Source organism: Theileria equi, chromosome 1, assembly GCF_000342415.1.
Source record: "Theileria equi strain WA chromosome 1, complete sequence".
NCBI classification, from domain to species: Eukaryota; Apicomplexa; class Aconoidasida; order Piroplasmida; family Theileriidae; genus Theileria; species Theileria equi.
This window is the reverse complement of record NC_021366.1, coordinates 1112684-1139294: the sequence shown is the minus strand read 5'-3', so window position 1 is coordinate 1139294 and position 26611 is coordinate 1112684. Positions and strand designations below refer to the sequence as shown.

General features: G+C 40.0%; 10 protein-coding genes and 1 non-coding gene across 11 annotated transcripts; 4 read left to right on the top strand and 7 right to left on the bottom strand.

The window, feature by feature from the left end:
• Positions 1-666: 666 nt before the first annotated feature.
• On the bottom strand, positions 667-5793 carry BEWA_023170 (hypothetical protein; the record flags this gene model as incomplete). The annotated part of the gene is made up of 1 exon (XM_004829077.1): positions 667-5793. The coding sequence occupies one exon, from the start codon at positions 5791-5793 to the stop codon at positions 667-669; it is 5127 nt and encodes a 1708-aa protein (XP_004829134.1).
• A 637-nt stretch (positions 5794-6430) lies between these two features.
• On the bottom strand, positions 6431-6880 carry BEWA_023160 (hypothetical protein; the record flags this gene model as incomplete). The annotated part of the gene is made up of 1 exon (XM_004829076.1): positions 6431-6880. One exon carries the CDS (start codon positions 6878-6880, stop codon positions 6431-6433), a length of 450 nt encoding a protein of 149 aa, XP_004829133.1.
• Positions 6881-7025: 145 nt separating this feature from the next.
• BEWA_023150 (reverse transcriptase domain containing protein) lies at positions 7026-10970 on the bottom strand (the record flags this gene model as incomplete). The annotated part of the gene is made up of 1 exon (XM_004829075.1): positions 7026-10970. One exon carries the CDS (start codon positions 10968-10970, stop codon positions 7026-7028), a length of 3945 nt encoding a protein of 1314 aa, XP_004829132.1.
• A 3354-nt stretch (positions 10971-14324) lies between these two features.
• Positions 14325-15515, top strand: BEWA_023140 (hypothetical protein; the record flags this gene model as incomplete). The annotated part of the gene is made up of 1 exon (XM_004829074.1): positions 14325-15515. One exon carries the CDS (start codon positions 14325-14327, stop codon positions 15513-15515), a length of 1191 nt encoding a protein of 396 aa, XP_004829131.1.
• A 505-nt stretch (positions 15516-16020) lies between these two features.
• Positions 16021-16938, bottom strand: BEWA_023130 (hypothetical protein; the record flags this gene model as incomplete). The annotated part of the gene is made up of 2 exons (XM_004829073.1): positions 16021-16755; positions 16867-16938. 2 exons carry the CDS (start codon positions 16936-16938, stop codon positions 16021-16023), a joined length of 807 nt encoding a protein of 268 aa, XP_004829130.1.
• A 264-nt stretch (positions 16939-17202) lies between these two features.
• On the top strand, positions 17203-17692 carry BEWA_023120 (hypothetical protein; the record flags this gene model as incomplete). The annotated part of the gene is made up of 2 exons (XM_004829072.1): positions 17203-17582; positions 17653-17692. 2 exons carry the CDS (start codon positions 17203-17205, stop codon positions 17690-17692), a joined length of 420 nt encoding a protein of 139 aa, XP_004829129.1.
• Positions 17693-17857: 165 nt separating this feature from the next.
• Positions 17858-18880, bottom strand: BEWA_023110 (hypothetical protein; the record flags this gene model as incomplete). The annotated part of the gene is made up of 2 exons (XM_004829071.1): positions 17858-17889; positions 17938-18880. 2 exons carry the CDS (start codon positions 18878-18880, stop codon positions 17858-17860), a joined length of 975 nt encoding a protein of 324 aa, XP_004829128.1.
• Positions 18881-19274: 394 nt separating this feature from the next.
• On the top strand, positions 19275-19348 carry BEWA_023100. The gene has a single exon. It is a non-coding gene; the product is annotated as a tRNA-Arg (tRNA).
• Positions 19349-20123: 775 nt separating this feature from the next.
• On the top strand, positions 20124-23633 carry BEWA_023090 (hypothetical protein; the record flags this gene model as incomplete). The annotated part of the gene is made up of 1 exon (XM_004829070.1): positions 20124-23633. The coding sequence occupies one exon, from the start codon at positions 20124-20126 to the stop codon at positions 23631-23633; it is 3510 nt and encodes a 1169-aa protein (XP_004829127.1).
• A 218-nt stretch (positions 23634-23851) lies between these two features.
• Positions 23852-25117, bottom strand: BEWA_023080 (signal peptide-containing protein; the record flags this gene model as incomplete). Its single annotated transcript, XM_004829069.1, has 1 exon — positions 23852-25117. The coding sequence occupies one exon, from the start codon at positions 25115-25117 to the stop codon at positions 23852-23854; it is 1266 nt and encodes a 421-aa protein (XP_004829126.1).
• Positions 25118-25552: 435 nt separating this feature from the next.
• On the bottom strand, positions 25553-26396 carry BEWA_023070 (signal peptide-containing protein; the record flags this gene model as incomplete). Its single annotated transcript, XM_004829068.1, has 2 exons — positions 25553-26094; positions 26168-26396. 2 exons carry the CDS (start codon positions 26394-26396, stop codon positions 25553-25555), a joined length of 771 nt encoding a protein of 256 aa, XP_004829125.1.
• Between the last annotated feature and the right edge of the window lie 215 nt (positions 26397-26611).

Genomic DNA, 26611 nt, shown 5'->3' with positions numbered 1-26611 from the left:
ATGGTTGAGGAATGCAACATCCAGCGCTTATTCCCTTTGGATAATTAGGTAGCCAAACCTCTTGATCTTCTCCATAAACTCTACTGTTATGCTTTTTGATGGATTTCTACGAAAGGTTATGCTCTCGTGAGTTATAATGCACGCAAACAAAAGTCCAAAAAAGACTCCCGCAAATATGGATCCCGCGTTGTGACTCGAAGTATGCTCAGGGATTTTGGAAGTTGGTGGGCCTCACTGACGTTTACACTAACATTCTAAGCTTCCCAGCCTCCGCTGTTGTTACAACTTGGCTCCATTTCCACGTCTATACCACCTATTCACTCTGATAAAACAAGTGACGAATCTTTACAGAATACTTTAAAACTCACAAGCGTCGAGTTCCGGAAATCGCCTGTCTCAGCGGGAGGTTTTACATGCATGCAATCAAATTTAGATGAGGCTGGACTGACCATAAGATTCCTGCGGGATTTGCACAATGTGTATCATCTTTTGGGTACGAAAGACCCATCCAATGTAGTGAACATAAAATTCAGAGTCAAGACATTTCATTCGCCATTAACTTACCATATATTGTGTATAGCAAAATTTAGAGTCTCCACAGAGTGAGTTGGAGATAAAACTGCATTTAAAGACACCAAAGGTGTGTGTTTAAAAATGTCTAGTGTGTCATTCCTGCGGATCTACATAAGCCTTTAGTGCCCATTTCGCTCTCTCAGATTCGCGCTCATCTATTTCAATCCATCTACCGTTCAAGTAAATGTAGTTTATGGAGCTTAATGAGCCATATGTGGTATTTAAGGTAGCCTTTACAAGGAAGCAGGAGTTACCCCTCAGGTAGGCTCTCACGATAATGGCTCTCCATTGGGACTCTTTTCCTGAATACTCATACTCTGGAGACCTCCATATGACGGCACCATTGTGAGCGATTTTATAGGCACGAAATCCTAGTCTTGGAATAAAGAATCGGGTTTTAAGTCCACCAATGACGGTGTCAAAGACCTTGACTCTGCCATGGTCGGGGCAGGTGAGGTCTATAGTACAATGAAATTTAACCACATTTGGTCTAGGGATACTCTTGAAGGCACCAGGGTAGTTTCCTATGAGTCTCCATCCATTATTGGTTCTCAATAACGTCTCGGTTTTATTCGCAGAGGTGCAATCTTTTAAAATGTAGACCAGGATTGGCATAGTGTCCCTCAGATGAACAGTGGCATAGACCAAACTCTCTCCTTCATGCGCCATCCATATAGCTTTCCCACCATGACTCAGGCTTGTTATCTCTGTCCAATACCAAGGAACAATCAGCCTCGTGATCACATCGTCAAAGTAGTAGTCGTAAATGTTGTAGAAGGTTGGATTATACTTTGAGACATTAATAACTGTATCACTCTGAAATTCTGGAAAGAAGAGAGGTGTTATCATTCGTTCCATGGCACATCTAGTACATGAATCCTTATCAGGGACCATAAAATTTGGGGGATAATATGTAAAATTATCCATAGGATCCAAATAAAATTGTTCTATTGGCCTATCTTCTGAATACCATTGAGTGTTAAATAAATCTCTGGAGTCTGTGTAATCCATCTTCCCAAAGAGCTCTCTTTCTCTACTCATAGACATTATGTCAGTATCGTAGGCTATATATTGGTTGCCTCCTCTGAGTGCACCTACGAGATCAGTCCATTCCAGTTGATCTTCGAGATTATCAGTATTGGTGGATTTGTCAGATCTTTGAGAATTTTGTACCCTACTATCAAAATTATATTGTCCAGCTGAAGGAATAATGGTGGATTTCCGAAGAATCCCTTCCTTGAGTCTAATATTTCTATATGTTTCTTTCAATGTGTTAAGTTTCCTTTCATGTTCTCTCTTGTTATGTTCCCACTTACAGCCATTGTAATGGAGGAATAGGATACGATCTTCTCCATTTTTCCTAGATTGCAATGTGACAATATAAGGTTTGTTTCCTTTAAAATAGATTAGGGCTGATATACAAACGGCTCCGTCAAATCCCTTCCAGATTATATCGTTGCCACACTTGAGATTGTATACAAATAGACCAGACTTCGCGTTACATTGTAAAACAGGAACTCCATTGTAATTGGATACTTTCACATCAAACGACTTTGTATCAACCTTGGAAGATAAGAGAATACGTCTTTCATATACTAATCCAAACCTTTTCATTCCATTGAGTTTCTTGAAAAAATCTCCTTGTGTAAGATTCTTCCATTCACCATTTACCTTCTCAAAATACTTTAAATATAGTCCATAGTCACTACCATTAATAACTATGGATATGAGAGTAGAATCTCCCTCTATGTAAGATTCTACAAGGGTACATCTCTCACCAGCTTTAGCCTTCCAAACATAAACTTGACCATCCATAACAGAGGATATGTGATAACCATTCTTTGGAGTATATGCCTTGAAGGATAGTCCAGATTCAGTGTATTCATCTGTATCTATATTTGATTCATCCGGATTGACAAGATTAAGGGTAACAAGGTCGCCAAGTTTACCCTTATTCTTTAGATCCTCTAGCAACTTTTCATAGTCCTCCTTTTGGACCACCTGCCACTTGTTACCGGTATTGTGGAGAAAGAGAATTCCTTCCCTGCCCTTTTCCCAGTGATGTAATGTTAGAAGTTCTGGCTGATCTCCATCAAGGTAGATTAGGGTTGATAAAACCTCTACCTTACCCTCTCCATCCCATATAGTCTCACCTCCATAAACAAGTTTCGTAGGATTTTTGTCCTCCTTAGCTTTAAGTTTAAGGACTGTAACATAATTCTCTTCTCCGCTCTCTACATAAAAGAGAGTAGAGTCAACCTTTGATTTGAGATCAGATAGAGAAGTAGGTTGAACAGCTGGTTCTTCAGACTTTCCCATTCCGTAAAGCTTATTGAAAAAGTCACCCCTATTAAGACTCTTCCATATTCCACCTGCTTTCTCAAAGTACTTGCGTCCAAAATCACTTACAAGAGTAAAGAGAGCAAGACTCTCATTTGTAAAAGACTGTGCAAGGAAACACCTTTCACCTCTAGAAATTGTCCAGATAGGACTTCCGTCGTTAGAGAAAGAAGAGAAATAATGACCTCTCTTTGGAAAATACCCCTTATATTCTACTCCACTATAGTTTCCTGTCTGTACAGTTATCTGGGATTTATTAGGATTGGCAAGGTCAAGAGTGATAGGTGCTGCATGTTCATGATCTCTCTTCAATACCCTAAGCTCTTCTTCAAACACTCTCCCAGTAACATCATTCCACTTCTCATTTATTTTCTCAAGATACCACTCAGTAGAAGGAGGTTGTTGAAGAGCCAGGTTAAGAAGAGTAGGGTCTCCATTAGACCATGTTGTAAGTATAGAGTGTTCGTCCGACTGAGGAACTGGAGAATTCACCTTCAGTGTTTTAATCTTCATTTCACCCTCAGTTTCACCTTCAGAACTACCAATACAATTGATTCTGTTAACATCAAAATTTTGGGAGTTGCTGAATGCAACTTGTTTGGGCTGAATATTTTTATCTTCATTATAATTGGAAGTTTCTCTACAATTTATATTCTTCTGCATTTGTGCATTATTGTTTACATGATTGGCAGGAACTCTCTGAGCTCTAATAGTCTCTTCTGTTTCCTTGTGAATGGTGGGAGTGCTAGTTTTCCTCCTGATTGTATAGTTTTCTACTTCAACAGGTATATCCTTGACTTCCCTATCCTTTGTAATTTTGCGTTTTACTTCTCTTGATGAATTCGGAAGTCTATCCACTTCAGAAGGGGATGTATAAACACGGTCAGAAGAGCCTCCAGTTGACCTTGAATAATTTCTAGTCATATTTACCTCTTGAGATGGAGGTTCATCTTCCTCTTCCTCAGCTTCTCCTCCCTGTGGCTCTGGGACATTCATATCCTGCCCTTCCGGTTCATTGGTCTCATAAAAATCTTTTAATGATTCCCCCTTGGCAATCTTCATGCGTTCCAACTTTTCAGAAAACTCTTCATTCTTAATTGGAACCCACCTAGACCCTTCCTTTTCAAAAAACTTGTAGTCTTTTGTTCTTCCCTTAATGGTAATTGCAAGGAGTGGACGTCCATGTCCCCTAAGATACAATTCGCATCCGATGCACTTTTCATTGCCATTTGTGCTCTTCCATAGCGTAGCGCCATTGTACATTACTTCCTTTGCGATATATCCAAGTTTAGGATAAAAGTGCTTGGTAGTAACTCCCAGTAACTCCGCTTCAAATATGGTACATTCTGTAGTACTAGTTTCTAATGAAAGGTCAATGTTAAAGTCAGATTTCTGTTGAGCAAATACTTTCAACTTGGGTACCCTGTCACCAATGTCTTTAGATTCCCTCCATCCAGTCCAAGTTTTTGTGTAATATTTACACTTCACACCAGATGGAGTATTCTTTGTAACGAGCATGACTTCTGCTTTACCGTCCTTATTTAGGTATACCTTGGCAAACTCAAACTTTTCATCGGATTTTGCCTCCCATATAGAATTCTCTCCATCGATTAGTTTGGCAATGATCATACCCTCATTTGGTAGGAACAGTCTAATGTAGTTGTTGTCGTAGACATAGTCAACATGCTTGTAGTTTTGAGAGCATAGGTTGGCAACATCCATGGTAATTGGGCCACTAGAAGAGTTTTCTGATTCCTCCGCTTCATCTTCATCTTCCTCCCCTAGATCGTTGTCTTCAGATTCTTTAGGATGTCCTTGTTCTAGTCCTCCAATAGTACCTTCTTCAGAACGTGTTCGTGATTTAGTAGGAGTCTCGGGAGCACTTTTAAGACTATCATCCTCATAAGCTTCCTCTGGATCCTCTTCTTCGTCATCAATTACAAGTCCATCTGGTTCGTCTTGGGTATCATCTTGCCTTTCAGAGTAGTCGTCAGGAGTATCCCAGAAACCATCGTGAAATTCTGGGTCTTCATCCTCATCTTCAAACTCTTTAGGTTCTTCTGGTTCATTATCCTTTACCTCATTCTCTTCGGTAGTCTCTGGTTCTTCATCTTCCTCGTCTGAATCATTATCCTCATCTTCGTATTCATCCTGTTCATCCTCCTCAGTGCCTCCTAGCGAAGGTTCAGTAGACTCTTCATCTTCAACCCTGGCACCTCTTGAAGTATCTCCTACTAAATCATTTCCAACTTGTATATCCCCTGAAACGGTTTTCTTTCTGAAAGCGTTACCAGCACTATTTGTGGAAGTGAAAACAGCCTCTGTCGTAGCAACCACAGTAATTTCTTTAGCAGCTGTCTTGGCTTCTTTAGCTTTAACCTCTACATGTTTTTTAGTAACCTGTAGTTCCTTGAGCTTTCTTTCATGTTCCTCCTTACTCTCTTTCCACTTCTTTCCATCCTTATGGAGGATTAGGGTGCGATCCCTGCCATTTTCCCTACACTTTAGTGTCACTACTTCTGGTCTATCATCACTAAAGTAGATCAAAGTTGATAAAATCTCTACTTCTCCATCTCCATCCCATATAGTCTCACCTCCATACTTGAGTTCAGTAACTACCATACCTTCCTTTGCCTCTAGTTTAAGGATTGGAACACCATCCTTCTCTAATACTGATGTACTGTATTTTGAACCATCAATTTTGGATACTAAAGGTTCAGTATATCCATTACTTCCACCACCTCGAGAATCCGTTGAGCTACAAACTATAGACAGGAACAGAGCGTAGAATATCACTAGGATACTCATATTCCTGCCATCTTGTAGAGACTTGGTACCGAGAATGAAGAGGAAACGGAGTTCTTGTTTATTCCTAGACATCTGGGGTATTAGGAAGAAGATTCAAAAAATAGTACAAATTTGTTCATTCTTTATTCCATAGTACCTACATAGTATTCCTGTGTTTTATACCATTTTATTTGCGCCGCAGGGTATGAAGAAGAGGTTGCGTATTGATCCAAAACGCCCAGAACTTATGTCTAGTCATCCAGCACTGAATGCTAGCTATGGAATTTAATGGATGCCTTTGCTCTTCAACACTATGGAATGGCTAAAGATATCGATTATACTGTAATGTGCGAATGTTTCAGCCTCTAAAATTCCCGAGCTTTTCTCTAGAGTAGCTTTGGCTGGCCCAGATTTCATCTCTCCACCCATTCACTGCCTCGCCAAAAGGCCTACTGTAGGGACTCTAAAGAGACCATGTATAGGCTAAGAGTGTAGGGGGTAGATGTAATGTCATGGAGAAAGAAGAGTAACAACTGGAGATGTTTGTGAAGAACCAATTCTACCCCTTTGATAGAGCCTAGATGTGCCCAAAGAGTACATGTAGCATGCATGAGAAATTTATCATCTCTACAGAAGCAGTTTGGAGATTTATACTACATTTATGGCTATAGCATTCACATACAAGATGGATGGTATGTTATTTCTATAGGGAGTATCAATGAGAAGGCTCTTAAACCCTTTGCCATCTACGACCTTCCTTCCTGAATTTTATTACTCTTTCCCTATCAGATTGTATCGTTAGCGTCAAAGTTTCTCTATCTCCCACAACGGCAATTTGTGCATGTGTGCACTTTTGGTCAGTGTCTGCAGTGGCTCTCCAAATGATATAATCACCTTCTACAACTTTTGTTACTCTGGCAGAAGGAAAGGTAAAACTGTGATCAATCTCTCCAGAATCAGGACAAGTGCTATAGTAGCTACCTATATCTGTATCCTCCCTCTTTGAAATGTCTAGAGTTTCTCCAGGCTTGCACCTTTCCTTTAGAGCAGTCAACTTATTTTTATGGTCACCCTCTTTATCATCCTTCCACTGGTCTCCATCTCTATATACGTAGACTCTGGATTCACCGCCAGCACTCTTTGTCTTTATAACAGCCAGTGTAAGTCGCTCTCCATCCATATACAAGATAGCAGAAGAGCAAGGGGAACCAACCATCCAGGTAGAAGAATCCACACCTATAACACTCCAACCAGTGACATACATCAGGACGTCAAAGTTCTAATTAGCCTGCCCTAGGTGTAGGGGTTGTGTTATATGTGTGTTATTAGTTTCTACCCTTGTAGATCCTACGGATTTTCCGTAGGTTTTGGGGGCCTTCAGACCTTCTAGAAGCAGCGGTTCTTCTACGTTTTATTTTCTTCCTGATCCTTATTACTCGGTCGCGAGAGAATTCGAGTTCGTTTTCCACTTCTTCCTCTTCAAGAGGTTTTTCCTCTTTGTCGAGGTTTCCGAGGAACCTTTCGAAGATGTCTTCCAGCTTTTCTTCTGGTTCTCTTTCTTCAACTCCTCTTCTTCGATCATGAGTTACCGAATCTAAGGTGGTACGTAGTACTCTAGTCTGCATGTAGGCTCTGATTTTTATGGGCACCGCGATTTTCTCTAGGTGCTTTGCGTGGTATTTTGTGACCAATCCATCCCAAGAATATAGTATTGGTATGGTACATGCTGGCATATTATGGATGCAGCATAGTTCTTTTGCAAGGACATCGTATTTCCTTTGTTTATAATATTCCGTATCTGAAACCTTAGTTGGACACGTGATTCCGACTTCGACTATAAATATCCTTTTATTTCTCCTGTCGTAGAGTTGGATATCAGGTCTATTGTTCGTTATCCTGGCGTCCGTCTTAACAGCAGTATCGATCCTAAGTTCGTTTGTACCGTCAGTAACTGTCTCCTGCATCACATATCCTTTTATTTTCTTTCTTTTTATTAGATTGAACATGCGGCACAGGTGGAGAGATACACATTTCAGAACTTCGTTGTGTCGTCTGGTGTAATCAAAGGCTAGTTTACGTTCACAGCATGTGGCCAGGTGGTCTACAGTAGCTGTTGCTCCTTTGCAGTGTTTGCATTTGTCATAGTTTCCCATGAAGATGTTTCTGTCTTGGAGAGCGCAGTAGGCTGCTTCGTCTCGGGCTGAGATGTTTCCATGTGTTAGCCAAAGTGCAGATTCCTTCCTATCAATTAGATTATCTCCATTCAGTTGTTTAAAGAATATAGGGTGGCATCTCTTTTGTGAAAGTGAGTGGAATAGACTTCTCCTTTGCATCTCATTGATATTGTCATCTCCGATACGTAGTCCTCCATTGTTGACGTTTTCGTATTTGCGTCTAACAAATCCCTCTATGCGTGACATATGGGTGAGGTCTTCATTTTCGATTTGCATAATCAATGCTCGACGTGTGGATGTCTCACTGCCTTTTCTCAAGGTGTCCCAAAAAGTTAGCAACATCTTTTCAGATCTAAAGGTTGCTGATGCTAGTCCCCGTCCACATTGGTCTCTTTTAAGGTAGAGTCTTTCAGGGGATGCATTGAGGTAATGTATCCTATGTTTGACCAATATTTTGCGGATGTCCAAGTCTAATGCCTCAAAATCATCCGGTAAAAGTCTTAGCAATCCAGTGTAGTAGTTCAGGAGGGACAAAGCAAACATATTTATTGCCTTGAACATGTTTCTCCCGTTCAGCTTGGTTTTTGCTAATTTTTCAACCCTTGCCAAAATTTCGGCTCGGATTTTTTCCCATGACTCCAACGATGGGATGCTTGATCTGTCTTCCATTATACCCAGGTATTTGTACATTGCAGATCCTTCCAGTAATACTGCAGTGTCTTCACAGAGAGGCGAGTTTGTAGCCGACTTTTCTCTGTTTATTTCCAATCCTGAGGCTTCGCAGAACATTTTGACCTCATCCGTCATTTTCTTTAGGATTTCGTCAGTTTCAGCGAATAGTTTAATATCATCCATGAATAGTAGGTGGTTCAAGCCATGTTCCTGTTTTTCTCCAATCTTTCCTTTTACCGTTGGGTAAACTGAATGTAGGATTTTACTCAGGGGATCCATGCATAGTACGAATAGTAGCGGTGATAACGAGTCTCCTTGAAGGATTCCTCTCGTTACCTTTTTCACCATTATAGGTTCTTTCCCACATCTAACGTCTATTGTCCATCCACTAGTGATATGCTTTATAAAGTTAGTAATCCAATCTGGGATATTCAGGTGATCTAGTACGGCATGTAAATATTTATGGTCTATCGAATCGAATGCCTTTCTAATATCGAGCCATGATGTTTTCAGATTGTTCTTGTGCGCCCTGTTAATTGCAATGTTCAACAGTGCTTGTTCCTTTGCCCCTTGGACTCCTTTAACCGTGGCCAATTGCGCTTCCGACAGCAATCTTCTCTCCTGTACAATTCCAATTAACACTCTGTAGACACATTTTGTTACCAGTTTGTACAAGTTAGACATGCAGGTTATCGGACGGTAGTTGCTTGGCGTTGTTTCGTCGCTCTTCTTGATCAAGTATGTTATTCCCTTTCCAAACCATTGAGGTATCTTATGGGGTTCCATGCATGCTTGTTTTGTTAGTTTATACAAGAAGGGGTGCAAATGTGTTGTTCTCTTAATGAAGAAGTTGTATACTCCATCGACTCCACATGCTTTCCAGTCTGGGAGTCCTTTTATGATCTCATAAAATTCTTCTTCGGAGATGAAGTCTTTCTCTTCCCTTACAACTGTAGGGTTGAGATATAGGTACCTTTCGAACTTTTCTGGATTTATAGTTCTGGCGTCCCACACAGGGGACCAGTGTATCTCCATTTCCACTGGAGACGGGTGATCTCGAGATTGTCCTTGGTTCAATAGATTTCTGAAGAATTTTTTCGTGTTCTTCTCGAAGTTGCTATTGTCCAAGTTGAATTGTATCCTCTCTTCACTCCTGTCAATTTTTGTTTGGTATATGAGTATATTATTGTCTAAGGCTACTTTTTCTTCGAGTCGGTGTTGGGGGTTTTCCAGAATCTTCCCTTTGTTTTTCATGTATTGTATAGCCCGACCACGTTCTTCTCTAGACAAGTCGTACAGTTCTTCTCTGTCAATCAGTTCCTTAGTGTACTTGAATCCTGCTATCTTAAATTCCATGTTTTCCTTCCAATTGGAGGGTTCCCATTCCTTGTATGTTACGTGGTGATATGACAGTTGGACTGCTTGCAATATTCTTGTGGCTTCTGAGAAGTCTCTTGGTTGATTTGAGATTTCTAGTAAGTAGGATCCTAACTCGTCCAGGATGTACTGAAATGTTGTTTCCTGGAATCTCTGTGAGTAAATCTTGTAAGTCCTTTCGGCCTCCTCGATTTCATATTGTTCCATTAGGACCAGCTTTCTATTTATATCCTCTTTGATGTTTATTTTCCTACGTAGCTCCTTTAGAGAGTTCTCCGGGAGTTCATCGGCTCGCAGCATGAGCTCTTCATCAGAGGGTAGTTTTAAGTGTAAGTTATTTCTTAATCCTTTCCTAGCCAGATCTTGGAGTTTTTCCAAGTCTATATCATTAGAAAATCTTGCCTTATAGGCTTCGTGGATGTGTTGCCATCCGAACTTTGGGACTTTACCTAGGCTTTGTTGGACCTTGTGCAATACACATGCTGGCCAAATCTTCTCTGGTTCGTCCGTACCATCTAACATTACTTTTAGAGCTATTATTTTATTATTTTCATTTTCTTTCCGCTGCTGTTTAGAAGGTCTTTTGTTCCCCTGTCTATTCTGGGTAGTTGTACAAGTCGCCACCTGTTTGTTTAAATAGTTGTTTTGATTATATTCAGGTCCACATTGCATTTCACCCGGGGCTCGAGTTAACCTATCTTGAGCTGCGTTGTTGCAGAATTCTTCTTCGTCTGTGAAGCAGGATGTTCTATCAGACGATCCTGGTTCTTCTATCGGACTAGAATCTTCTGGTAATTGCGAATTAACCTCTTTAGGTTCTAATACTCTAATTGAATTATCGCTTGGACTTGGCGGAGTTCCTGTTAGCAGGATTTCGACCTCATCAGCTTGATAGTTTGGAGGTGTTAGGTCGATGATTTCCATTTGATCATCTTCCTCTTCACTTATCTCCATTGGCGTCCAGAACGCCTCACTAGAAGCAGATTCTGCTTCTGTAGTTGAGTTTTCACTTGTTACAATTAGCATTTGTGTGTCATCATCACACATCTTTTGATTTAGGCGCGGCGACCTTCTCGGAAGGCTACCTTGACTGAATGGCGAGCCCTTTTGTATCCTTTTTGCGGGACTCATTGTTTAAATTAGCGAATTATGGAATACAGTGGTTTTTAGACGGCCTTCTAGCCGTTCTTGGCTTCCGAGTCCTTATTTGGAGTCAGAATTGAATTATTCGAATATATTTAACCATTTATCTAAGTGTGTAAGCCTAAATTTATCGGAAATGTCTCTAAAGTGGACATTTCCTTTTGTTCGTTCAGAGTCTCTTATTTGGACTTTAAATTTCAGTTTTAAGACATTGAGAGATTGGTATGTTTATATGAAAAGATATATTACTTTATTTAGATTCATAGCAATCACTCAGTTTTTACAAAAGATTGAGACTTTCAAAGTTCTAAAAACTTCGCACATAAGACTTCTTTCCAACGGTTACAATATAAAGCATAGTTTACATCACTATCCATCAATGATATACATCTCGTCTCCCTTTTGGAGATTCAGAAACGATGGAGGAATGCAGTGGGCAGTATCCTTGCTCTACGGTAGACTACCAAAAAGCTCATGCATGGCCCTGTTGTGGAATATAGGGTGACTAAGAAGATGTGTAGAGGAATGACTAGATGAGCACTAGGCAAGCGTTATAGTAGTTGGAAGACTCCAGGCCTCATGCAGTAAACAGGATAACGTGTCTTTAAACATTCCTGACTAAATTGTTGAAGTCCAAACGATGCCGTCTATAGTATAGACCGGGACTTCCATGACCTTGTATCATGAAAGCATCAAAATGCAGGAACACGTCAGTGTCTGACGACTTTTAAATCTTCTGCTAAACTCTTTGTGGTAGATACAGTATGTCAGTATAGCATTTACCAACTTTCTTCATGGGTTCTGGACTGGGTCTACCATCGCAATTAGCCGCTTCCATGCTGCATGTAAGGGCCTAGACCAGTAACTAAAGGTCTTGTGAGAGTGTGATACCCATTTATGCTACACAGTCTGGTAGCAGACGAGAGCCATACTCTCAGGCACAACTATGACCCATGTATGGGACCATAAAACAGACAACAGATCACTTTAACCGGGAGAACGGAGATTCATACCCACGAATTCCCTATTCTTACACAAAATACGCTCTTGGGGAATAAAACTTCACAGAATTTACACACACCTGAAATACGGCAGCACTCTCCACGTATCTACCATACGGGTAGTTTACTGGCAGAACAGATAGTACCCGGGGCCAGCGGCGGGGATTCGTCTCTGTATTCATACTTGGATAAGTGAGTTGTTAAAATAGACTGGGGAAGTCTTTAGTGAATCATGATTGAGTAGCCTCCCTAGATTCTTTTCAGGCAGATAGTACTGGTCACTAGCAGTACTTACTCCTATCATGCTCATACTTGGAATAGGTCTTCAGGTAACCATCTCCAGTAAAGGCCAAGATGATCATTAAAGATTGTGAAGTGAAGGCATTAACAGATGAGTAAGTACCCTCCCTCTCTTTACAGCATTGGCAGTTAGTAGATGCACATTTTTCAGGATCACAAGCTCCGGGACCTCCTTCACTTCTGCAGTTGCATTGGCAAGTTCCGGTTTGGCATCCTTCTTGGGCTTTTTTGCAGTATTTACCGTTCTGCTTACCAGTACTTACTCCAGAAGGATTTGCATAGTAGGCAGAGTCTCATCTGTGGTACCCCAACTCGAGATTCCAGAAGCTTAACTACTCCATACTACATTCTATCATTCCTCATTCATTCCTATTCTAGAGACTTCATAGCCATTAGAAAGACTCTGTGTTTAAGCTCCTTCAGGAGATACTCCAGACAGTGTGTAGACACTCCCTGCTTAATTCCTCATTTCAGAGATCCTATGGCGATCCTACTCAATTATTTATACTGACTGAATATTATGAGCGGAAAGTGGTGGGTTTAAGAAGAATTTTCCTCTGGCTGAGAAAATAATGGAGATTAGTGGTGATAATTATCCCGACTTACGGCATCACTTCTTCTTCCCTCATAGATTACACACTAAACACTTTTGAGTGGAAACTATAATAAGATTTTCTACACTCTAGTACTTTGAGAGACTTTAGAGTCTCCTGTGGACAGACAAGTTGCTCACATGGATTTAGTATAGTTATAGGATTCCAGGAAGACTCATTCATTGTTCCAAGTTGTGAGAGGAGGGATTATGGAGACCTACTCTGTATTATTCGTTCCATTGCTGTATCTCATTCTAGATTACTCTTGTAGATCCTACGGTTTTCCGTAGGTTTTGGGGTCTTCATGTCTTCTGGTAGCCGCAATTCTCTCTGGCGTCATCTTTCCCGTATTTTCATTTAGGTGTGAGGAGATTCTCAGAAGGTCCCCTTGGCTTGATGACGAATCTATAGGAGACCTTTCTTTGGGGCTCTGTACATCTATTTAGGATTTTAGTGGTCATTCCCAGACCTCCTGGTCGTTGACATCTTCCGAGTCCTCATCTTCAGCCACAATTCTACATTCCATCTATACTGAATCATTCATCTATATGTGTACGGTTTTATTACTCGGAAATGCCGTAAAGATGACTATTCCTCTTATTCCTAAGTGTCAAGTTCCAGCCCTCAGTTGTCGATTTTGGAGCTTTTGTGAGATTTAAATGTCCGCATTAAACTCGTGTATTAACTTGTTCATGTTCATGGTAATCTCTCAATTGTGACGGAAATTTTATTCTTTTAGAATGCTTGGAGGGTGTCTTGATTACGTGCCAAAGTTTGGTCTTCTTGAAGGAACCTTTACCATAGACACCAATGAAGAACTCTATTACGATTGTTCCTTTGGGGTTAGTAGCTTTAAAATATGGAGATTCTGTAATTATGCAAGGCTACTGGGAATGAATGGCAGACTTATGGAGAGACATGTTGAAGGATCCAAGTGAAATGCTCGGACAGTTGGGCCATTGCTATGGTCCTACTGTGTTGAGTAAAAATACTGTATCACAATCTGTAAAGGATATGTGTTGGGAAAGGTCTTCTCATCTGGTGAAGAGTCTGATAGGGTTATCTATTTTGTGCCAAGTAGTGATGCCCAATCTACTCTTCTTCATGGTGACTATACATTGTCTGTAAAACTCTCGTTTTTGAGGTCTCTACTAAAGGAATGTACATTGAAACTGAGTGTAGGCATCTTGAAAACGAGGTACTCTAATGCTGTGATAACAGTATATATAGGCTCCCTATCACCAAATGGGCTCAGATTAAAGTTTTACTGAAGGGGTTTTGTTAAATTATGGATCTAGTGAGGGATGATGGATGGTTGTCTAAGGAGTAACTAAGGTACTGGTATGCTCCCATGAAAATGGAGGATGGGTGGTAAAGTATCTACACTCGAGTTAACGTTAAATGTGGAAGGAAAGTGTGGAGAGAATGGAAATAAAAAATGTAATTGTGACAATTCTGGCAAGTTTGTCGCCGAAAAGAAGACAGATGATCCAGTAAAAGGCTTTACTAAATATGCGCACAGTGTAACAAGTGGAACATTTACTCTAGATGGAACGCTTGGTGGTGGAGGTAAGATAAAAGTGGGAGGGGTAATACAAAGCTCCATAGAAAATGTCACAGAGGTGGCAGTATACTACTGGAGTCATCTGGACAATAAGGATGAAACAACACCCCTCCTACTTGAAGTTAAATATGGTGGTACAACTATATATTATGTCAGCAGTGGTAGTAGTAATGATTGGATTTATCATGGGATACTCCAAGGTCCAGCTCTTGAACAGAAGCTTGACGATCTTAACTGCCAACATAATAGTGCGGTAACTATAGATCTTAGCAAGGGTTTATCTAATAGCCAAACTAAGTACTGTTGCAGCGGCAATCATACTGATGGTACTCATAACCGGATCACAGTTACTTCTACACAAGTTCGTTGTAATAAACAGGATCACATTTCAACCCACCTTACATACTACAAACACGAGACCAATCTTGGTAATGGAGTTCAATTAGCAGCTATCAAATACAATGATAGTACTGGCCAAAGAAAGAGACTAAAACTCGGTAGTCTTATCTTACCTACCAAACAATCAGTAAAAGTCGCAGTTTATGCTTTTTACTGCAAAGATAGTGTTCCAAAACTGATATACGTTGAAGGTAGAGACCCTAATGTTACCGGTTGGTACAAGAAGCCTAATAGTAGAGATAATAATAGTGGAGATGAGCAGTGGATAGAAGTACTCAGTGTGTTCCTTAGCATAACACCAAAGGATTTAAGTAGTTCTATAGACCACGACGAATACAATAATCTTGTGACTGCACTAAATAAATTTACTGGATGTACAAGTTATAAACAATGTCCTACTACTCCTGTTCCTGCTGAATCTGGTAAAACTGAACGTTCTACTGGTGGACTTCTTGAACTTCCTATTGCTACTAGTCTATGGTCAACCTTTGGAGTATCTTCTGGCCCTCTTGCCGGAGCTGGTGGTCTCACTGGGTTTGGTTGGTGGATGTTTAAACGTTCTAAAGGAGATCCTTGGGTTAGACAAATATGATGACTGACTATAGATCTTTGGAGTTCTGAGAAACTCCAATATATGACCAGATCGGTCACAAATGTGTAATCATCAAATCGAAGTGTGCCGCTTTAGCTTTAGACGGAATATTCTGAGGCACTCCATGAAAACTTGGACAAATCCTTCGAGATTAGTGTTTCTTGTTGATGTGAATTTGCACGTCACATTTTGTCTTAATTTGTTTATTTCTGTTTTTGTTACTACTATATTGTGTATACTCTAAAAGGTCATCTGTATTCTAGCATTCCAGTATACAAACAAGAGAGTAGTCTATTGGTCTCAGTTCTGCCTATTGATAGAGATTAGGGTGTTCTTCCTCTAGTACATTACAGGCGAGCTATCAGTCGTGCAAGTATAGCTGGTCCCTTCCAAATTCCTAGTCCTACGGCAGTCCCAGTAGCTCCTACACTTCCAAGCGATGCTCCCAATATTGTTGAAAGGCTTGATGGAAATTGTATAGCATATAATTCGTCTAGTTTCTGCTTTAGAGGATCTCCAGCATATTTGTCTCTTTGTTCCTTGTCAAATAACTTCCATTCATTTGCTTTTTCGTCTTTTCATAATACTTGTATGTTGTTTGAGTATTATGCAACTTCAGCTCTAAGAGGAGTGGCTTGGAGAGTTTAGAATCGAAATCGGAGTAGAATACAGATACTTCGGTTAGAGGATCCTTGGAAAAGGTGGTAGTACCCTGTACAGTCTGAAGATTATCTCCATGAGTGACACTCTTAATTATAAAGGTTTTTCCGTCAATACGATGAGTGATCTGTGAGTAACCATTTGCATCAGCAGCACCTGTCCTGTCGATCTTAACAGTTTGATCATCAGAAATATAACTACTTCCAGGTACCTGTTCGATCTTAATGGTAACTTCTGGAGATGATGCCCCTATAAGGAGTTTCTTAATCTTCGCCTGATCCGAAGGACTAGTAGGTTTACCGAGATCCTTCTCAGATACTTCCTTCCAAGTATTAGCTACTTTTGTTTTTTTGTACCACTTGTGCTCATTAGACAATTGATAGTTAATGAGCAGCGGCTTAGAGCTTCCATCATTAGGATACCAAAAGACATTTACCTCAGTTACATTACTTATGGAGGAAAGACCTGTTTGAAGTTTGTTGCCACTACTCCCAATAAAAGAGGATACAGAGAAGTTTGGAGGGCTTGTCTGAAGGCGATGTTTACGCTTAGTATATTTGTGAGTATCCACTTGAGTAGGCTGTACTTGAATATATTTGTCACAATTAGGAGAGGTAAGTCGAAATCTTTTGGTGAAAAATATCGATTGTTAGATATTTCTTATTTTAGAGATATATTCTCTAAAATACACCATCTTAGGCTCTTTAACTACGATGAATAGGCATTGGAGGTCCATTCCGATAGAGATAAAGGCAATGGCCATTTTCACGGTTATTCCAAAAAGTTAAACGGCACAGGCATCGATAAATGGTTAATTCCAAAAGGAACATTGTATTCTGACTCCAAAGAAGGACTCAGGACACGTAAACGACCAGAGGGTCGAGAAGTAACCATTAAAATCCAAAATTCGGCAACGTAAACAATGATTTCCGAGGAAAGGTCTTCTGTAGGCTCGTTGTTAAGCCGAGGGAACCTCCAGAGGAAGTCATCACACCTGAATAAAACAATAGGGGACGACAACGTCGGAATGCAAACTGCAGCGAGTGAAATCTCAACTTCACGAGCTGAAACGATAAAAGGTGTCACAAATCCAACATTAATATCAACAAGTGATGTAGCTGACAACAGGTCTACGTTATCCCTCGTTGAAGGGCAATGCCTACCTGAATCTAATCAAAAAATTTTTTCTAAATGGGTACGAGCTTGCGATCATACAGAGAGTAAACAGGGAGACATATTGCCTCTTAAAAAGCAACAAAAACATGATGATAATGGAAGAATAGGACCCAAACTAATCGTTAAACAAACTGGTACAACCTACCGTGCATCATTCCAAACTGACGACAAAGAGTTCAACAATGACATACTTGGCACTAGAAGACTTTATTATAATCTAGCTGACGTAAGGTTAGCGTTAACCCTGGACGAATTGCAATGTGGACCTGAATTTAATCAAAAAAACTTCTTATATAAACAGGTGGCGACTTGTAAAACTACCCAGTGTAGACGGGGGATAAACATAACTTTTAAAAAGCAAGGCGGTAATAAAACTATGGCGCTTATAGTAATCGTTGAAGAACCAGTAAGTCTCTCTAGGAGATTTACTGGAATCCTCAGTAAGAGGATAAACTCAAATGGTCAAGAAATCAAGGTCAGGTCGAAATACAGTCGAAAAATCTTATTTATAAAGGCCTGTTCTGATTATTCCCCAAACCTACAGGAAACTGTAGTGTCTACAAGGGTGTAGGAATTAATAACGCACATATAACAATCCGGTACGTACGGGGTAGGTAATTTGTTGTAGGAGAGGTACATTGGTACTGTCCTTTATTTTGAAAAATGTCTATGACATGAGTATCATTCTCTTTGTCCAGTGCATCCTTTAATCCTTTAGATGTTATTTTAGAGTCATGAACCCACTTTTCACCGCCATCCAGTTTGTAGAAGTCACTTCCGGCGCCAAGCTGAAGAATGAGAGGTTTAGTATGACCAGTATCCTTACTGGAGTAATATATATAAGCCTCATTATAAGGAGTACTAAGCACAAATTTTTGGAATGGTCTATGTTTTCCTTCATGTTTTGTGCATAAAATGTTCATGGACCCGCTGCTGAGACGGTGAATGTATTTTCTGTAATCTGTATGTACATTTGTTGGTCCTGAAACTTGTATCTTAACAGTTGGGTTTACCTCTGAGTTAGGTTTTCCGTCAACTCCATACTGAGAACCATTGTTGGTTTGGCTGAGGTTTAAAACAACTACCCTTTTAAAACATTCCTCATTAATAATCTTTTGAAAGCCACTATAAACATTGTCGCCTATACCATCTTTTGTCCATTGATTTGTGTTTATACCCGTTTGGGCGTAGTATTCATGATAATAGTCACTATTCCAAGACCACCATGTTTTTGTTACCCTAATGAGTAAGGGACAAAAATTAGCATCATCATAACTCCAGTAGTAAACTGCAAGATCCGTGTGACAAGAGTTGATATATTTAAACCCATATTGTTTAGTTCCATTGTGATAAATGCCACCTAGGTATAGAGATTTTCCAGGGAATTTATGGATGTAGGTTTTGAATTCTCGTATTTGAGTATTTTCCTTTTTAGGAGTTACCGTGTGGCCACAAGCATTATATCCATATTTATTTAAAACGTCTATATTCGCGTAGCTCCATATACTACCGCGAACACAATCCGACATACTACATTTTTACCAATCTTCCATCCTTCAGTTATTCCTCAGATTCTCCGTCCTCCATTATTCATCATTAACTCTATACTATCCAACAATCTTCCATAGTAGTAATCCATTTGTCTCAACTGGTGTGAGCAGAATGGTCAGTATGAATGAATGGATGGTGTACAGGGATGAAAGGTTTATAAAATCCACCAATAACTCACCTACCGGAACAAAAGAAACCATAGTAGACAAATGTATGGATGCAAACTGTTAGCAAGCACCAGGTTAGAATGGTATGCCTTGTACTTTACTCTACTATGTGCATAGCTATTTTAAACGCTGTAAATACACCTTTGGAAATAAAACAAAAATTGTTACACACGGCTAGAATACTCAATTTGTAACGGCGGTGCCAGCCTCCGTGGCGCAATTGGATAGCGCGTTGGACTTCTAATCCAAAGGTTGCGGGTTCGAATCCCGCCGGTGGTACTCTTTTTTTTTCTATAATTTCTGCCTCTATTTGCAACTACCCGGCACCATTTCAATACCTTAACCATTCCAAAACGCTAAGTATGGACTGCCATTACACTTTTACGTCTGTACGTTCTGACCGGGTCTCTCCTTTTTCTTTTCAGGAACAACCGCGGGGACTGGAAACGCAATTTTTCGTAAAACGAATGTAGTTACGCTATAGAAACTATACATGAGTCTATGGTACTCGTAGATTAGCCACTTGGATCCCTTGGCCGCCTCTACTTTGGCCATCGCTCCCATTCACAATTTCCATCCACAGGGGAGAATTTTCTACACATTGCGCCACACTTGCAGATTCATGAGGATTTCCATAAAGAGGGAATGATAAGACGATCTCTGAACTTGACTGTGTGTAAATTGTGTAGTGGATGTCGTGTTATGGGTGTGTCTCTCTATTTCCCAAAAAATTTTAAAATGGCAACTGTATACTAAATTTCAATAATGGTACGTAAATTGCGTGCCGTTTGTGAGGAAAAGTACACGTTATATCGGAGAAAGAGCTGTTTTGGCCGACCAGAACAAAGTACTTGAATGGCTGATGGTTAGTAGAGCCGAATCGGATCAAAAGGAACGAACCCAGTAAATATGAAGGGGTTTGTGTATATAAACACCATTTTGGCGGTGTGGACCGTGCTCCAGGCCGCTGGCAGTAGGTCGACCGAGCTCTACACAGTCCAGGACGCTCACAGGGTTAGTTTGTCTGCGCGATGCTCCCACATCGGATGTACAGATGTCCATAAGTCAACTTGAAAAGTCGCGCTTTGAGATCGCATTGTCCTCCAACCTCAAAATTCACGAGTATGGAACGTTTGATTACGCGGCACCCCTCAATGGAAGAGCAGTACGCTTGTACAATATTTTGATACCTCGTGAAACTGAGGTACTCTTGAGGATTCTATCATCTCCAATTCTGCAGACACCCCCTTATACGCTATCCTTTACACACGACAAGAGGATTATGCGTCATTTGGGCTTTGTAAAAAATCTTGTAAAACTCCCAGTTAATGGTACAGCCTACTCTACCATCATTGCTATACTGCTCAATAACCAGGCTATTCTGCAACATATCAAGGACGATTTTAAACCTCAACAGACATGGCCCACATATTTGGATAATATAGCAGCATACACGAACATTTGGAATCATGTATGCAATTTCTTCTCGATAAAACTAGTGGATAAACATGATCCTGTACGTCAATATAGTACTTTTGTACATGATAAGTCTGTTAGGGAAAACCAAAACCATTTATCGCAGTTATATTTGGATGAAGCTGGAAATCTTTATAGGTTTAAATACAAGCTTAGTTATGACAAGGGGAGTTTGGATGATTTTTCAGCGTTATTAGGACACTGGAATGATCCTGAAGTTTCACGGGAGTTCATCGGAGAGTTAGAGGACTCCTTGAATGGTATAGACAGATCAGATTATCCCTTTGAATTTTTTAAACCATTCAATACACATGATTTATCGGATGAAGACTTTTTACCCTTCACCAGGGATTTAATTGAAAATGCCATAAAATTAAACTGCAAACTAACCTGGAAAGAAGCTATAGACAAAGAATCTGAAATGATCGCAAGAGCCACCATAAAATTTTTAAATCTACTCCTTTATCGCATGCTGGAATCGCACGATATTCCTGTTGGAAAATTGTTGAGAAATAGACTAATTTTACACAGGGAACGAGATTTATCCCACATATGTTCTTCTTTGCGCAGGTACATGAACTTTTGGAAGCTTTCAAAGCAACAATTTTCGGACATTACTATTGACGCTGATGTTGAAGAGTTAATCTTTGAATCTAGTACAAAGTATAGGATATATTGGAGCCTAAAGAATGACTCACTGTATAATAGGAGTATGCTGGAGAAGCAAACTACACTTCCTTCAGGTTTAATCTTCAACCCAGATGATTTTTATACTCGCTTAGCAAACATATCTGGCGATAAAATAGATTTTGGACACGCATATAAAATCCTATGCATGATAACCCAGGATGTTACATATGATAAACAATTTCCTTTTAGCGGGAAAACAAATGTTTCAAAAATTGTCTATTCTGAATTTGACATAATAAGAGAACAGACCAGAGCGTTATCTGGTGATATGGAAACGTTGTATAGGGGAAGATGTAAATGTTTAATGGCGTTTTTATATCTTATAGGGGTACCTGATAAGAAGGGAAACCTTGAATTACCAAACGGTTGGCCTAGGGATATTGACAAAGCAATCCAACTGCTGATAAATGGAATGAGCACACAATGTGGTCTTTGCAATGCTCTCTTGGGATTTCTATCAGGAATAGGATACCCACAAGTTTCTGATAACATGTATTCTTGGGAAACTCAGGGAGATGGTGAAAGCACAATTTATCAACTTTTATCCGCGAAAAATAAGGAAAAGGTCAAGAGAAGGCCTTTGCCACCAACGAGCTGGTACTCTATGGATTTTTCCAGAATTTCAAAGAGTGTTAACAAGTCTTTTGCTGGATTATATGAAAAGTTTCACAAGATGCTACCGATTTATAACCCAGTTCAGGAAACACCTGTATCATCACCTAGCAGACCAGGGTTTGACGTAACTCTTCTTTCGTATCTTTCTGGAACATACAAGAGAGACGAAACGGCTACACTTGCATATGCGTACTATATTCACAGTGGAATCGGAAATTCATCCAGGTTGTGTGAAAAACACGCACAATCCGGACTTCCAAGGCCACCTAAAAAGGTAGGAGAAGCTTGTTTGAATGCGATACCATATGCAATTGAAGCGGCAAAATCTGCAATGGCACGCCACGGTACATTTCAAGATGCAAGTGATGAATATAGAAGTAGAAAGTATGCGGAGTTTATAAAAAAACTTGCACAAATGGGTGACGCAGATGGATTGCGTGTTTTGGGCGATTTCCATTTTTATGGTCATGAAGCTGGTGGGATTGAGAGAGATCCAGATCAAGCGCTTTACTATTGGAGCCAAGCCGCCGAATCTGGTGATCCCTCCTCGGCACTAGCAGTAGCCCATCACTACATGTCAGGGTTGGACAGTTCGAGAATGAATCCGGAAGATGCGGCAATGGCAGAACGATTCTTGCGAATGATCACGCGATCACCATCACATGCTGCGACTGCACAGTTCTATCTTGCCCGTTACGGACTAGGACAGCCTAGAGATCCAATATTGGCTGCTCGTTGGCTAAGAGAATCTGCAGATCGTGGAGATATAAACTCTCAGGTACTCATGGGACATGCATTTTCTGGTTTACTTCCGGACGTGACACCTCTAGAAGGAAGAAATGTTTTTATGTCATTTTACTATTATAGGCGCGCTGCTAAAAATGGGAACATTATAGGAATGTACAATTCTGCTGTTTTCACTTTACATGGCTATGACCTGGAAAGAACCTCTGCAATTGACAGGTGCAATGAAGCCTATACGCTCTTTACCAAGGTTGCCAGAATGGGCACAATTCCCCTAGCGTTAAAGGTCCTGGGCGCTCGTGCTCGTCATTTGGAGGATTATAGTGGATATACACTTTCTAGCATGTTCCTTTCGGAACTTGGAGATCCAGATGCACACAAGGAAGCAGCAATGATTTTTAAGAATAACAAATCACTTTGTTATGCACCAGAGGATTATAGTTTTGATACAATGCAGACCCAAAACAGGGACTCAGAGACTGCCATCTCTGAACTAGCTAGCATGCCATCAAATTACAATATCCCATGTAGCTGTTACTACTATTATAGCAGGCGTGGAGCTCATAGCGATTCTAACAAAACACCACTTTTGTTGGCTGAAGCATTACTTAGTGGATCACCATGGAAACCTGCAGAAGCTATAAAATTCGCAAAGGAATCCAGTGATTCAAAGGGTGTTTACATGCATGCAACCATGCTTGAAGCCGGACTTGGCGCTCCAAAGAATTGCGATGCTGCTTTTGAGTTGTTTCAAACACTTTTGGATTCACAACACAAGAGTGAACGAATGCTTGGTCTAATGTGTATATTACGTTCCAAGATTTTGTATAGGCTAAAGGGATTCCCCTCACTTTATACAACGGCACTAGAGCTGTCGTATGACCATTATGTCATTCCTACAATGAACAAGGCTGACTATATACCGTGCGACTTTCCATTGATAAAACAGACTCAAGCGTTTAGGGGTATCGGCGTTATTAGCACAGTCTATATCGCACTGCTGTTTTTTGTTATTTACATGGTAGCAAAGGTTAGATGATTTTCCCCTGTAATTGTTCCCTTCATTTTTCATGATTATTTATGGGCCATTTTAGAATAGGTACACTTCTTTTTCACGGAAAGTTGATTTCGCATGAATATTGACAAGTATATAATTGGAAGCGCTCTCGTAAAAGAATTACAAGTCCCTTGTTATGAATAAACACTTTTGATCAATGCAATTGTTTATTCTTTAGAGCGGTTTCATAAATTTCGAATTTACACTTTTATAGCCAGCAAAACGAGGACTATGGCAATTGGCTTGAGCCCATAAGTTTGCATTCCGTCTTCTTCCAAATCCTTTTGTGATTCAGTTAAACAGGATTTAGCGGTAGAAAAATGCACTTTTGCAGAATTATAACTTTCTGATAGCTTAGAGCAAGTCAAATAAATGTTCTTGATAATACTCTCAATAGTTTTAATGACCTTTAGGATATTTCTTATGGCGGAAATGTGCAAGGGATTATTAGCACCATCTGTCGTAGCAAGTTTATCCAATTCCAAAATAACTTCTCCTAGAGCGATTTTAACAGTTGGGAAATCTGGAGAAATTGAACGATAGAGTTCGTCCATCATGTTTTTTTCCTTGATAAGCTCCTTTTTTTCTTCATGGAATCTATTCATGTAAATCGTATCTTTCAAGTTGTTGGATCTACCTTCTATAGCCTTTATATGTTCTTCGAGAGCCTTAACCTCTTCCAAAATCCCTGTTGCAAACGTTTTCTTGTAATTTGCATCCCTCATAAGTTCCCTGGAAAGGTTTATTAGGGTATCACAACTCGCCATCATTTGTTCCTTTGAGATTGGTGGTAAGTTTTTACAGTAGACAAAGACCAAGAATATTTCTCCTATGGTTGCACCCAGGCTCATAACATAATGGTTGTGCTCATTTTCATTATATGGACCCATTGGGGAGAGGTCAAAATCGTAATTTTGGCCAAATTCCGGGAGTCTAAAGCCTCGATTTATTGCATAGACCGCAAACTTTCTAACTTTGGTGAGAAGCTCGTTGTACGATTTCCTGAGTTCTTCCAGAGGGGCTTTGTCACGTGAAAGCAAATTTCTGGCCTTGTATCTTATGGATGAGAGAGCGTCTTCATTGCCTCCATTCTTCAAAAATTCGTCAATTTCTAGGATCAGGGAATCTGATTCAGTATGTATTTGTTTAACTTTAGCATATACTACCCTTAGTGATGTAGTAATGTTCTTGTTAAGTTCAGTAAATTGTGCGCTTTTCTTCTCAAGGGACTTTCTGGTGGAAAAGGCCAATTCGTTGAGCCACTCAATCATGAGATCAAGTATCTCTATCAACATTTTCCGTCTCGTCATATTCTCCCTTGCATGTAACGAGTTTTTACGGAGTTCATTCTTGAACTTGATGAGCTCCTCTTTAACTTCTGGTGTGTCTCCAGGCTCAGCTGTCGCATGTCTTACTGACAGTATGGTAAAGAAAACGAGGGCCTTTGCGAGAATTAAAACCTCCATATTACATATATGTGTAATTAATTATGCTGGAAACCTGTGTGTCAAATAGCAGCAACTGGATGTGTCTGGTGAACGAAATATTTGGAAGATCTCAAGTTGCAGCAATTGCCATTCTACTAGGAAGAGCTGTCATTACTTCTTTACACGATCATTCACGAATGTAAACCCATTTGCAATAATTTGCCGCAACAAGTTGCAGATTTTCTAGCGTTTAATTACTGCATGCAGGCTCACCGGTGACCTAATTGTAGGGTCAGCTTTTCTACTGGGACTATTCTTCCAGTCTTTTCCACATCTGAATAAATTGTAATTGTATGGCTATTATCTGGTGATTTTTCCAAGTTGGGCCTTTGCGGCGGGTCCTGATCTTGCGATAAGAGTATCCATTAACTCAGCATTTTAATGTCTACATCCATTCATGCCTTCACATTAGATTCATTCATACGAGTGTATCAACCTTATTTTATCGCTATAATTGTGGAATCCTTCATCCGGTTCCGTTTCAAATACATACCTAATTTCGTAGTACATGCCGTCTTTGTAGAGAGACAAAATCGTTATTCTGGGATCATCCGGTCCTCCTTCCCATGTAACGCTTCTTTCTATCAGTCCCTCTACTCCATCGTTCACGACGTATTTTCCGTACTTTACTCTTCCAATAACCGCTTGGTGCATCATCTCCTTGTTCACAGTAAACTTTGCAGTGACAGACTGAGGGCTATATGGGTCTGGAAAGACGTCTATACTTATTAAATTGCTACTCTGCTGGGTAAGAATGTCTAAATCCAGAGAAATTCTAGATACTCTAGAGTAACCGAAATTACTGGGCCCCTTTATGAATTCGTCAACAGCAGTAAAATAGTTACTGCCGGTTCTACTTCTAGTCACAACTCTTACGTATCTTGATCCGTCTCCAATTGGTACAACCAGAACGTATCTTCCCATGTTTTCTTCAGATGAGTTGACCAGCAGATTCTCTACGTTATTGTTATAAAGAGCAATATATGAATATTACACATGCCCCAATATTTAAAGCCATAAGAACATTACCTTTATCAACTACAGCTCCGATAGTGTGAGTGGATCTGTGTTTTTTCATGACTAAATAGTTTGAGCCTCCAGAAAACTTTACGGACGGAATAATCTTAACTTTGTCCGGAAGCTCATCGGAAAGATCCAATTCTATTGGATCCTTTATATCTCCAGGTACTGTATCTGCGTATTTAAATGATAAGATGATGAATAGAAATAATCCTTGTAAGAAGACGACTGAATTCATCTTGTCCACTGGCAACCTTTGGATTATTTTGGTCCATCAAACATCCCATATACACCTCCTTTATGCCCCTTGTAAATTTAAAAGGTTACGACAAGAATATGTCTCTTACAGGCACGTATAAATTCTGAACATCTGGGGATAGAGTCACCACGTAAACACAAGGACGCATGCAAGAGCTTTTTGTGCGTTGTCAAACAAAACAAATGTCATCTATA